We start from the raw sequence: 14,668 nt of genomic DNA on the forward strand, positions 1-14,668 counted from the left end.
TCCACGTGAAAAAACTTGAATGACAGATTTTAGAGAGTAACTGTCTGGGAAAAAAAAATAAATTGAGAGGCGTCACGAATCATGAACAGCAGGAGATTTGCTGAGTCATTCTGAGAATATCGAGCAAGACATGAAAATTATTCGAACGTGACAGCATGGTTGATTTCTAAAACTCTTCTGCTGCCAGTTCTGACTGTGTCTCATCATTATCCACATTAAAAACTAAAAAAAAATAAAATAGTCACCGCTGCACATTTTCCATGAAATGAACTGAAACCTGCCAATGTTTGTGACGCCTGGCATAGAAATTTATGCTTAGCTTGGAAAGGAAGCCAAAAGACAGGCGCTGCACAAGATGTAACATGGCCGTCCGTCCGTCCGTCCGGCATCTATCCATCCATCCGCACAGCCCAAAATATTTATGTAAATTATTGTCAGACCAAAATCAGTCATATTTTAAAATATCTGCACTGTTTGCATTAAGTACATTACATAATGTGATGTACTTACATCTTGTTTCTTAATTTAAAAATTAGGAAAACAAAGAATTGCTTAAAGCTGCAGTATAGCTTTTTTTTTATTTATATTTTCTATTTCATGTTAAAATTGTTCTTAAAATTGTCAAAATGATCAAAGTTCCTCTGCACACTGGTTTGGGTTTTAAATGGAAAATTTTGTGCTCCAAACTCTGTCTCGCCTGCAGACACATTTGCAGAAATCTGTTTAAGACATGCAGTGAACTCTGTATTCATGAGCACATTCTCCACTCCCACTGTTATGCACTTATATATATATATATATATACATGCTTAGGTTGCATCTCAGATATAATCTCTTTGGTGAATAGAAACTGCTACCATTAAATGTCCGTTTCTATCCTTAACCCTACCGGGACGAGCACGTGACACATTTATAAGGCTTCGTAATAACACAGACGGCATACTGAGTGTTCATTTCACCTCTGGTGGACAGTACGGACTTCAAACTTTATAAAAGTGGTGTTTTTATTTTGGTTTTGTGGTTATTTACTTGAAAATAAAGCCAGGAATATGATCGATCATTTCCGCCTTACTGTGTGGGGGTCTAACTGTACCATATTTCGACACAACCAATGAAAATGTGTTGACGGTCTGTTGCTAGGTAGAACGGAGACACGTGGGGACAAACGAGGGGGGGGGAGGGGGGGATTTGGATACGGCAAGAGACTAGGGAGAATTGATGCTGTGGATTTTACTAAGTGTTTTTTATACAGTAAGTATGTTATTTAGAGTTTGTGGTGTGTGTAGTGTTAGTAGTAGTTTTGCTAGCGATCGCTGCATGGCTTCGTAGCGAACTCTGACGCACTGAGAAGAGAAAGACAGCGCGCCGGAATGGCCATTTAGACCTTGGCCTACAAGGGTTAAAATCTGATTCTCACAGAATAACTGCTGTAAATTTGGAGATAAAAAGTGGAAATCAAGCAATGAAGCAAAATAATTTTAATCAGGCAAATTAAAAAACAGCTGTATACAGCTACAGCTGTATACAGCTGTAGCTGTATAACATTTTAATTCACTATTAGCCTGAAATCTGATGTCAAATATGTAAAGTCAAATATGCCATTTTCTGAGTGTAGATGTTTCGTCACATTTCATGTGGATGAGCACAAACTTAGTCCATCCGTTACGTTGATCCACTCTCAGCCGGTAACTCCTGCTCACGGCTTCTTTCTAAGGTGCATAAACTTTTACAACCCTGCAATAAATCATGATTAATTTTACTTTTCGCCTGTTTTGTCTTTTCGGGTTTATTGCATGCAGCTCACCTCGTTATCGTTTCACTGGAATAACACATTTTCACATTACTACTACATCAGGCCATTATCGTGCAGGAAAACGACAACTCGCCCGTGTGCTTGCCAAATAAACCCCACGCTCAAAGCGACGGGCCTTTTTTTAGGTTCACTTTGCAAATCTGCGAGTGAACAAATGGCCTCCTCTCCACTGCTGAAACTGACTTCTCATCTGTTTTATTTTCAACCTGTCAGTGTGATGAAGTATGCTAATATTCTCACTTTACAGTATGTGATAAAACTATAATAAACACAGAGTGAGGGGTATGATGGATGCTGTGTTGCAGGCTGGGAGCTGCAGATGTTTGCTTCCCTTTGGTCTTGCAGCTTTAGATGGCAGGGCTTTCTATAGTTTTCTCTCCTACAACATGCCTTCGATTGGCAATAATTGTCTGGTATTGATCACCTCAGCAGACCCTCCGTCCATCCCTCACCTTCAGCCCTCAAACTTTTCTCTTTTCTCCTGCAAGCCTCGTTTTCTAAAACCATTTCTTGCTCCCTCCTCCTATATGAGCGCGGCGAACAGCATGCCGTCATCGCTACAAAATAACTCTTGAATCAATAGTGGAGAGCAGACGCTCAGCAGTCCATTTACGGCTGAGCTGGTGGAGAATAACCGTGCAGGAGACGACAGGAGGAGAGAGAGAAGCTGAACTTTAAGGATGGTGATGAAGTTCTGCTTACTTTCAAAGAGTGTTTGGTTTTTATTCTGTTGTTTTATTCATGCTGTGGTCAGTGGTTTAGAGGTAAAACTAATAATACTATAAAGATAACTTACCACTACGCCTAACATCTGAATTTATAAATAAATAATCATCTAGATTTAGTAATCTCTCAATAATAACCACTAATAACGCTATTACACCTGAATGAGTAAGTTTCCATTCAGGTGTAATACGTTCAACAAAGCCTGCTTTACAGCAGCCTGGATAGAAAAATAAATACTTTACACACTTTATATTTGCTGTGGTATTATGACTGAGGTCAACCTGTTACTTCATTCATACGAACACCAACCACACAAACAGCTTCATGGATAAAAACAGAGCTGCTTCAGAAGAAACGTCTGATCACCTGCTGTTTGGGCCGAGATCTGAAGATCCTCACGTTTAAACACAAAGTTTTCTGACTAGATAATGAAATCATTCAACAATATTCGATAAAAATTCAACAAGAGCTTTCTATCTACATTCCATAAATATCTTTAAATCATAGTTTGTGGCTCAGCAGTAAAATCCTTTAAATCTGAGTTATGAGAGAAAACAGGAAGCGAAAGGTTGGACTCACATCAGCGACTCCAGCCTCCAGGATGGTGAGCTTGGTTTCCTTCTCCAGATCAGCTTTTTGTTTAACTGCAATCAGAAAACAGACAAAAATATTTACTACACTAAAGCTTTACAGTAAGAACAGCACGTTAAAAAGGTGAAGTTCAGGAAATAGTCCAGACCTGCTCTCGTTTCTACTGAATGATCTGTGATGTTACTGTAGGACAGTGCTTGAATGTGGTGGCGCATGTCACCAAAGTGTTGAATCTGCTCTTTGGGTTGCGGAACGTTGTAAAGTGTGTCCTTTGAGGAACGCCGTACTTGGCGTTCGTTACTGTGTGCTGGTGGTACAACGGTCAGTATTTGCTCTGAATTCTAAAGGTAGGCAATGCTGACCGCCAGCTCCTCAATGTAGCCAAATGTTACTTTTAATGTTCAAGTAGTTAGTTTTGTATCATTTTGTCTTTTTCTTCTTTTTTGATGTGTGCTGTATCTGTAAATCAAAACTAACTGCGTTAATGAAACATGTTGACACGCAGTATTTGCTCTGAATTCTAAAGGCGAAGCCGCTGCGCTGTCCGAATAAACGGTCCCAACCACGATTTCAACCGCCGTGTGTGTCAGATTCCTGTCTCGTTTCCTTCCGACAAAAACCCTTAAGACACAACGCAGAGTCCAGGGAACAGCGAGGACTCATCTCACACGGACAGGGTTACATTACCATAAATGTGCTATATATATATATATATATATATATATATATATATATATATATATATATATACATATATACACACACACAGATATTGTTGTGGGTGTTAATCTGCAGAAGGAAATCTACCAGACAGGCTTTTGAATGTTTTGCTTTAATAACTTGGAGAAAAAAAGAATCAATCTCTTTATTTTCCTGACGATCGTTAAATCACACCAGGGAGAAGCAGAAGCTGGTTTGTCTTGGAGCTTTGGGAATCCTGCTTGGTTAAATTTACTGATGAAATGAATAGGAAATGAGTCTTTAGGAAACATTTATACGAGTCCGCAGGTGAAGGAGTGGTTGGCGTTTACATTCTAGACTTTCCTGATGCTAGGAGTTGAATATTCTGATTGATTTGTTCAAGCCGTTTTCTACTTCCTTCACGTTTGTTATTTTTCTTTGCTGAAGACAAACTGCTGAACTTTTGATTTGTGGAGATTTTAAAGGCAGTGATGTCGTCTTTTGGATCTTTTCTCAAACATTCGGCCCGGCAACACCTCTGCAATGCTGGTGATCTAAAAGAGCCATTACTGCTGCAAATCATCTCTTTATGAAATATGAATTTTTAACCCAACTTGCCGCCAGGCAAATATTAAAACACATTTCCACACAAATACAATTAAACCCTGCACAGTTCTCTTTTTTCACCCATTAATGTAAAGGGAAACAAAGAAGACTTCAATTGAAATTCATGACAGAGAGCATATTAAAACCAGAACAAAATGTTCTGAAAAAAAGAAAGCATACATAATTACATTCACTTTGCTTTGCATCTGAATACAGCAGTGGAAAGAGCAAACCTCCTTTGTTGACACACCAGGCAGATGAAGGATATGCAAATAGCAAGTCTTGCTGCCGTCATACTCCTCCAAAGAGCTTCAACAATTAGTCTTTCAATCTGCCAGAGCACGACTCTCTGCTAACCCTACGCAACGTGTGGAGATATCGCAGGTCTTGACCTTAAAATGTATTTTGGAGAGAATCAGATGACATACTGTACTAATGGCACAGCACAGTGAGCTGCAACTGTCTGAAAACCACAGACGATTACAACCTGCTACCATGGGTGGGAATGTCACTGTCATTATTTTCTTCTTTAAGGATGTAATGATTATTTACCAAAAATACAACAAAATCCACCACGAGTTTCCTTCAGACTGTAGACATTCATTCAGCCTCAGGTTTTGCTACATGTTTCATTTCAACTTGAATTTGTAGTTTGTAGTTGGTCCTATTAATAAATGTTTCTTTCATTTTTTCATCTGTTCATGATATGCTTTAAGTTTAGTTGGGAATGTTTTAGGGATCAATTGGATAAAGCAGATAATCACTAATCTTCTGAAATATGCTTACAAAAGCCTTGTGCTCACGTTGATGTGAACTTTATATGCTACGCCCTGAAGCTGGTCTGTGACCCCTCACGAAAAAAAAAAAAGCGTAAATCAATTTTACATCTAATGAATCTGGATAAAAACAGCTTCAAAAATATTAGCGTTTGGAGTGAAAGAAAATGCAGCAGATTTTCTTCCACTACAGCAAAGTCAGAGTGAAGTGTTTGAGTAACAAGTGACTGATTCGTGTAAGACATTGGACATAGTGGGGTGAAGGCATTGTCGCGACGTCCCAGGAAGCCGACGTGTCTTAATGGCTCTGTCAAAGCCCGGCATCTGCAGACTCCCTTCAGTGAGAAATGGAAGCTGGCTTGGTTTGTCATTGCCAGCCGTCCGTCTGTTCGCTGAGAAACACCTGAACAAACGTCTGGTTTGGTGTTACAACCTCGATTTTAGATTCCTCTCACATTAAAACCTTGTAGCAACAATGAATGGGAAGTGGGCAGAAGTACGCCACGCTTGAGTAGTTCAGCCCACACAGAGAAGTACAGCAGCTCTGTGTGATGAACTATCAGCTCACTCTTGAAGGCAGCATGAATTATTAATTGACTTTTACTTACAGGAAACATGACTTTTCGGCTGTGGTGATATAATTCTTCTACACCACATTTTCTCCATGGTAATTACTCCAACTCCAGTGACTTAAAGTGCACCCAAGTGACTATTCAGAGGTGCACAGAGGTGAGGTGCTTTTAAACCAATCTAAGGTGATTGGTTTTGTGTCCAGTCACACCAAAATGCTGCGTATTAGAGCTCCTGTACCACAGTGCTGGAGTGTTGCTTTATTAAACATTAAAGGGGAAGTTTTATGCATTTTTCCAGGCAAATTGTACCATTTTACAGCACAATGGAGCAACTATGTTAGCTTCAGTTGCTATAAATATGATAAATATATCAAATATGATTAAAAAAAATTCACTTTGTAATTTAATGTTTCGTAATTGGGCATCTGTCTCCTGCTCTTTCTGAAGCTTCACCTTCAAATAACTATATTAACTTCAGTTGTTATAAAATGCTATTTATTTCAAATATAACTTAAAATAAATTCAACTTAGTAATTTATTGCTTTGAAAAGGACAGGCAGTCATCACAACATGGCTCCTTTATTAACCCTTTAGCAACATTTTTACCAGCGTTTCACTGAGAAGTAGCTTCTATAATGAGCTCAGCAGTTCCACCAGGTGTTTGCTAATTACTGCTGGCTAGTCTGAAGGAGCTGAGTGGGGGACTTACGGGGGACGGCTCCTGTGTGAGGCGTTTTGTAGAGCTGAATGCACTCTAAAACGTGTTTTTTGGGCTGAAGTTTATCTTATGGACTTATTTACGTTAATTTAACTTAATTATTTTGCTTTTGCTATGCCAACTTACTTTTTTGTGTTCATTTAACTCAAAACTTACACTCTAAAAAGAAAATAGTTGAACCAACTTAATTGAATTGCTTCCATAGGTAACAAGAAATTCAATTAAGTTTATCCAACTTAATTTAAGTTTAACCAATTCAATACAGTATATTCTAATCATCTAACTCAATTTGTTAATTTTATTTAACAAATTTATTAAGTATGTTTAAGACAACAAATTTAAGTCACTCTTACTCAAATTATTTATTTTCTTCTAATAAACATTTAAAATCTTGTGTGTGAATGTGACTCTAATGTGAAGTCACTGCCTTATATCTTAATAAATTTGTTTAAAAAATTAACAAATTGAGTTGGATGATTAGAATATATTGAATTGGTTAAACTTAATAAATTAAGTTGGATAAACTTAATTGAATTGCTTGTTACCCATAGAAGCAATTCAATTAAGTTGGTTCAACCTTTTCTTTTTAGAGTGTGGCTGTCATGGGAGAATAAAGGATTTCTGAATCATACATGTCCAGGTTTGCTTTTGATGAGGGAATAAAATTATGACATAATTGAAAGCTGAAAAAAGTAAATTTTACATAAAACTGCCCCTTTGATTAATTGCTTAAAGGAATAAAAATCTGTCATAGATGGAAAACGGAGCCAGATTTAGCCCGCATCTCCCTGAAACAACAGAAGACTTTGATCCTTAATGCGCCTTCATAATTGAATGTGCCAAAGCGTCGGTGTTGGGCAAGCTTTAATAGCCGAGCTCTCTCCCACAGAGTGTCACACGTACATGCACACACATCTAATGGCTGCTGCAGAATCAGACATTCTCAGACACAAACATGAGAGAATGTTCAACATGATTTTCATCCGGAGGGAACGAGGAAACTGCACAGTAACGCCACCGTCTGTCTGGCGTCCTGGAGTGGCAGCCAGTGAGCGTGACTACATCACAGGCCGCAAGCTCCTTTTAATTAGCCCACAAGTCTCTGGACCTCGAAACGCCACGCTCTCCCCGAAACGCAGCCAACGGCTATTCGGACCATCCGCTCTTCCTCTCTCCTGCAGACTGTAAATGAGTCCAAGTTGGATGAGAGCACAGCTTGTGGACAGCCGAGCTGAGGTGCCTCATTTGTACCCCAGCAAGCTCTCGCTGCCGAAACCCAAATTGGATCCATTTTTAAGAGGCTGCAACAGACCAGGTGCCGTGATCAGACAGAGCAGCGACTTTTCTTTCAGGCTGACAAGCAGCGCAGTGCGAAAATAAGCCGTAATGTGACAAAATGGGAATGAAGCAGCAACGGTCTGCAGGCTGAAGGTAAATGGTCTTTGCTCACATCATTCTCTGTTTTTTCTGTTTCAAGAATATTCCATCTTCCATCGTCATTCTCAGAAACATTCAAGCCAGAGTGAAAAACTGAGCCTGAAGGGAACAAACATGGAGCAAATCTTATTTCTAAAAAAGAAAAGGGCCCTTTATTTGTCCTCCAAAACACACGGAGGCGCTTCATTTGTCAACGGTGCCGCCCCCATCTTGAATTTTGCTTTATGTTAACTCAATGTATCTGAGGCGCCTAGAGGGAAGCACAGCGAGTGCTGTGGATTCAGAAATGCTTCATTTTTCACCGCTGACAAAAGAAAAAGGCCCCGGCTGGCTCCAACGGTCTTGGACCAACAGAATGGGTCGTTATTTCAAGCGCTAACCACCACCGCTACCCCAACCACACAACCTCCACACATCCTGCTCACCTTTACATTTCACAGGCCATATAATGTGGAAAAATAAGGGCTATCTGTCAAAAAGCAAAGGCGCAGAGCCAGGCGCCTTCACAGCAGCGCATAACAGGAATATGATGAACTTCGTTGCCAATGTTCAGCAAGAAAAAATGTGTTGCTGGATTTTTCACATTTTTTTTCTTAAAGCACCTTTTAATTTAACAATAAAAATAAATAACGTGCTCCACGCGACTGGAAAGGAAAGTTAAATTGAGTATAGCAGTGAGACTCAACACCAAAGTTCATGCCAAGAAATGTTGGTTTTTCCATTTTATTCAAGTATTTAAATTTATTTGTATGATGTATACATAATTAAAAATATCCAATTACAGGTGTTTTCCTTTGAAGACGTTTTATTTAAGAGATTTTTAATAAAGTTATATGAGAATAATATAAAAACAATGTGTGAAAATGTGTTTTCTTCACAGCACAAAAGAGATTTGAATGAGTTTATTATAAAGTCTATCGCAGTAATTAAAAGTGTTAAACTTAGGAAATGTTTCACAAAAAAAACCCATTTCACATAAATGTAATAAATTAAAATGAAACTTTCATCACATTCTACACCAGTTTTCAAGTCAAACTGGGTTTTTTAATAGCTTGAGGTTAATTGTTGCTTTCAAGTAGTAAAGAAAATTATGAGGCTACATTTACCGACACTTGAAGTTGCTTGAATGACCAAAGTCTTATCTGTTGGTTTCTACAAAGAAAGAAATATTAGTTGAGTCTCAGTCGCCCTAATTTAATTTCTAATATCAATTTTTCAACTTTAAATCTATTCCTGGTTGAGTTCGACCCCCAGACTCCCCCGGTGGTTGATGTTATTGGCTGCATTAATCTAGAAAGAAGCAGCAAAGCGTTATTAGTTGCAAAGGCTTCGAAAGAAACGCCACAAATAATTGCATTTAAAAAGACTGAACAAATGGAGCATCAAGAGTTCACCTGAGGACAAAACATTATTAAATGAGGAGCAAAAAATGTGAGAGACGACAGAAAGATGATGACAGAAACATCGTCTGGTGAAGACAGAAAATAATGTGTACAGTAAACAGTGAGAACTTGTTCACAGTGGAAAGTGACGCTCGGATGAGGAAAAGCAGAAATAATAAAAACATTCAAGCTAAAATGAGGCGGAGGAACGTCACAAGGGATTCAGAGAGTAACATGGGAATTACCTTCATCTAATTCAAGTCAAACTACAGTTCTGCTGAATTATTATGCTAAGATTATGTAAGGTAAAAAAATACTACTCTCATTTTTATCCAGTCATGTGAGCTTCTGTACACATTGTGCAGGTACGATACTGATTATTTAATCTTTTGCCTTGCAATATAAAGCAACATTTTCTAGTAGTCAATGTAATCAAATATTTCCATGGTCAGTTTGACCCACAGAGGTGATGAAAGGCATCTATAATGTGTCAAATATCCGCAAATTCTACCAAATGCATGAACATGTCAGTAAAATAAACTTATTGCTTTTACTTAACCCTCTGTAGTCGCTGCCCGCTGTAGAGCGTACAAGCATGTGGCGCATTTATAACGGACGGCATACCGAGTTTTCATTTTGACTCTGTTGGACAGCACGGACTTCAAACTTTATAAAAGTGGTGTTTTTATATTGGTTTTGTGGTTATTTACTTCAAAATAAAGCCAGAAATAAGATCGATCATTGCCGCCTTATTTTGTGGGGTCTAAATGTACCACATTTCAAAACAACCAATAAAAATGTGTTGACGGTCTGTTGCTTGGTAGAACGGAGACACGCGGAGAGAGACGATAGGGGGGGATTTGGATACGGCAAGAGACTAGGTCGCAGCGATGCTGTGGATTTTACCAGGTTTTTTAGACTATAAGTGTGTTAGTTAGAGTTTGTGGTGTGTGCAGGGTTAGTAGTAGTTTTGCTAGCTATCGCTACATGGCTTCATAGCGAGTGCTGACGCACTGAGAAGAGAGACTGGGATGGCCATTTAGACCTCGTCTCCAAAGGGTTGGGAAACTTACCAGTGACACTGAGTGAACCTAGCAGCTCAGAGGGATGTAAGAGTAAAACACAACAACCAGTTAAAGCTCCGTGAGCAACACTGGTGACCCTACAGTTAGAAACGGGTTGATCAAGCCTGGCGGTTTGGAGCCGTTACAGCACAACTCAGATATATGTGAATAAACAACAAGCTTTGAAATGGAAATATTCAGCCTTTATGCATAGAACCATGTTTGGAAAATAAACAGTTTATCACCAGGAAGACCTAAAGTATGGTGGAAGGATGATCATCTTCCATTTAGATCTCCTTAGATAAGGTTATTTGGAAATTGTAACTTCTATATTAGTATAGAAGTTTCTGGGAAGCTTTTTCTCACAAGGAGAAACTTTGGTCTCCAGGGTAACCTTTGGAGTTTGTATCTTTAAATGAAGGAATCTATAATAAAGACCCTGTTCTGAATGTTATCAGTGGTTTTATACCGTAGGATGTATTTAGTTTACATCTCACAACAAAAACCATCTGAATACACCTCCTAAAGTAAAGGTAATTTAAACGCTTCATGGCTTTAAATGTGACCTCAGGGTTACAGAGTCTGCATCTCTAATCATGTTGAATTATTTTGGCTGAGGTTGATGCACTTATCCAACACCCATAATGTGTCCGTGTCCCTTGATGTGTTAAACATCGTTTATCGCCTTAATTGATGTCATTTAGCTCTTTGCTTCCGCTCCACACGATTCATTCACATTTTAAAAGGCAAGCAATAAACACCTCCGTTAGTTTACGGAAACAATTTATTAAACACACAAGACCCTGGAGACACCGACAGGAAAGCATCCAGACCACTCACAAATTAATACACACAAAACAACAAACTTCTGGACGCAGCACACAGACGAAAACACACAGCAAAGCATCCATTTTCTTACACCCTTGTCCCTCAGTGGGGTCAGGAGGTGCTGGTTCCTCTCCAGCTAACGTTTCGGGCGAGAGGCGGGGTCACCCTGGACAGGTTGCCAGTCTGTCGCAGGGCAACACAGAGACACACAACCATGCACACACACACTCACACCTAGGGGCAATTTGGACAGACCAATTAACCTGACAGTCATGTTTTTGGACTGTGGGAGGAAACCGGAGTACCTGGAGAAAACCCACCATGCACAGGGAGAACATGCAAACTCCATGCAGAAAGACCCCAGGCCGGGAATCGAACCCAGAACCTTCTTTCTGCAAGGCAACAGCTCTACCAATTGCGCCACTGTGCAGCCCAGCAAAGCAATCCCATATTAAATACATTTTTGGTTCTTCAAATCATATGAAACAGCATCTATGGGAGCAGCTGGAGAAGTCTGAAAAAAGTGAGTTTCTTTCTGGAAGTGAGCGAAGTTGACCTTTGAGAAATCGAGTCGAGTCATAAAAAGAAACTGGTAGTGACCTCTAAAATAGTTTAGCTCCAAAAAGATTTTCTCAAATTGCTTCTTTAATCTTTGTCCCACTCATAAAAAACTACAACTCACCGCTTTAATGTTTTCATCGGTTTCAACTTCATTTTGACATAATTTTAGCTTATGAAAAACAGTTAATGTTTGTTTGGCTCTGCTAAACTTTCGCTATGCTAAAACTCTTTGACATGCTGACTGATAAACACCAAACTTCACAGTAATTTACATCTAGGACTTCCTTTCATTAAACAAAATATCTCCAACTCGAGGTAAGACACTGCAAAACCACAAGAATTACCAAGTATTTTTAGTCAAGCTTTTAGTTTTTTAGTGCAAGTATCTTGCACTTTACAGTTTCATCCAGTTAAATCCAGTGGTTTAAAGGTGTGACAACTGATACAACTACACATATTTAATGCCCTTTGTGACGGCCCTGGGCCTTGTAGGCTGGTCTTGTTGTCCCTCTTTGTGCTCCTCCCATTTGCAGGTGTCCCTGATCGGGTGATTGGAGTGCAGGATACTTAAACCTGGCTGTCTTCGTCTTTCGGGGGCGCTGGGTGGCTCGTCACTGGTTGCTGGTCGTTGGTGGTTTGTCGCCTCAGCGTCCACTCTGCAGAGGCAATGTTAGTTGCCAGGCCCCAGCTCCCCGTCTTTTGCACTTTTGAGTTTCTTTTGTTTTGATAGTTGTTTTTGTTAATAAACATTTACTTTTATTCACTTTAACCACGGTATGGTTTCATGTTTTTTGTTACGACCCTGAGCCAGTCGTAACACCCTTTTAAAAGAATGTCTCTTTCTGCTGACCACCAAACACACAAACTGTGTAAAGCTTGAATATTTTTAGTTCCTGCTGACTATTTCAAAAACTCTATAACTCTGTTTTATGCTGGTTGTAATTTCTAATGGGGTGACGGCTTCTAATTACACAGTTCACTACGCCACCAACAACTACATCAGAAATAAACTAACCAGACGAAACTCAGAGGCAGGAGGAAGCGTGCTAACATTTGATCATGTTACTCAGCTGCTAACATTCAGCACTCTATGTCCGTCTGGAATCTCACTTCCTAAAACTTTTATACTGTTTCTATTTGCGCTCAAACGTACTGAACCTCATCTTTTCACATTTGTCTTCCTCCCCTGCTCTTCCATCATATATTTTTGTTTGTTATAGATCAGGAGGCTAACAGATATGGCCAGCAGGACAAACATATTTTATACTCTGTCCAATTCATCAATATGAGTATTTGCTTCTTCCTCAGGTTATTTCCTGAGGCATCCTCCCTTTGCCACCATTTTTTCTCTCCCATCCCCCTAAGCAGAGTATATACAGGAGGTGTTTATAGACGCGATAAGTGGCAGATGACGACTGCTTGGCGAGCCTGGAGATAAGGCTGCCAAAAGCAAGGCCCCCCCCATCTATCAAACCCACCGCAGCCGAGCCATCGGCTTCAAGCCGCCAAGGAGGCGAAGGAGGTGCGGGAAAGGTAACAGCTCTCCATCTTCGGATAAAAGAGAACCGAAATGACAGGACGGCAAAAACTCTGGGGATAGTGAGAGTAAATACTGCCTGGTGTTTGATTTAGGACGGTCAGATGGATTTGTAGTAACAGGATTATTAAGGTAAGACAATGAGTCTCAATCTGTGTTGTCAACAGCTCTCTGGGTTTACAGCAACGTTTGACAGCAACGTTGGATCTCACTCTATTGTTTTGATATATATATAAATATATACTGCTCAAAAAAATAAAGGGAACACTTAAACAACACAATATAACTCCAAGTAAATCAAACTTCTGTGAAATCAAACTGTCCACTTAGGAAGCAACACTGATTGACCCGACGAGGGTCCCCGTTGTCAATCAGTGTTGCTTCCTAAGTGGACAGTTTGATTTCACAGAAGTTTGATTTACTTGGAGTTATATTGTGTTGTTTAAGTGTTCCCTTTATTTTTTTGAGCAGTGTATATATATATATATCACTATTTTTTTCTTGAGGAGGGGTTAAGGGTTGTGAAATGTTTCATAAGCGTCTCCAGTTCGGCTTCGTTGTTGAAAAAAAGTCACAAGGACTTTTCAATGTGTGTTTTTTCAAAATGTATGATTAGGACCTCTGGGGAAAAACAAAACAAACAAAAAAAATAAACGCTTTTCTCAAAATCTAAATTTAATCTCAGGAAATCAAAAATCCAGAATTCTGAAAAAAAAAAAAAAATTGGTTGGAAATCAGAAAAAGTCGCAATTCAGAAAATATTCAGAATTCTGAGAAAAATAATTTTGAGATAATTGTTTCTTCTGTATTTTTTGGTATGGAAGTTCAGATTCATTTTGAATCTGGTAAAGAGTTCATATTTTTTTATATGGTAAAACTGTATGAGATTAAAGCCATAACATTTCTCAGTAACGTAAAGTCAGTCTCATTACGCATCACCCAGATACTTTCAGCATCAAATATAGAGCCTAAAACCCTTCGACCAACCAAATCTTTGCTGGAAGCCAGGCGACTTAAATAACATGTTTGAAATTCTGCCAAAAGTTTGCCATGTGTTAATGCTCTGAGGTTAAATTGGGCCGTGTTGGCGCCTGCTGCCAGTAGAAACACTACAAAGTGAGTGCAAGAAGAAGCAGCAGAAGAAGAGGCTCCACTTACTGCTCCTGACAGAAAAATTGACATGGAAAGCCAACACTTAACGCCTCCCTCCTCCATCACTTGCCTTCCTCTCATCCCCCCCTTCGTCTCCCTCGTTCCTCGCCGCTCTTACGCTCTGATGGATGACCTTTACAGTACACATGACTCATCTTCTGGGCTGTCTGGGTTACAGAAGAGGCTGAGAGCCGACGGTGGAGCTGCTGGCCAGAAAGCAGCTC

The 14,668-nt window shown here is 39.5% G+C and overlaps 1 protein-coding gene across 2 annotated transcripts in view; it reads right to left on the bottom strand.

The window, feature by feature from the left end:
• Positions 1–14,668, bottom strand: part of LOC103480019 (receptor-type tyrosine-protein phosphatase N2-like) — a 187,743-nt gene that overhangs the window by 86,780 nt on the left and 86,295 nt on the right. For both annotated transcript variants that reach the window (XM_008434755.3, XM_017309950.2), the window contains exon 12: positions 3,119–3,183. In XM_008434755.3, coding sequence (XP_008432977.3) covers positions 3,119–3,183 — 65 coding nt within the window. The remainder of the gene's footprint in view (positions 1–3,118; positions 3,184–14,668) is intronic.

The sequence above is a fragment of the Poecilia reticulata genome, chromosome 17, assembly GCF_904066995.2.
Source record: "Poecilia reticulata chromosome 17, P_reticulata-male-v2, whole genome shotgun sequence".
Taxonomy (NCBI): Eukaryota; Metazoa; Chordata; class Actinopteri; order Cyprinodontiformes; family Poeciliidae; genus Poecilia; species Poecilia reticulata.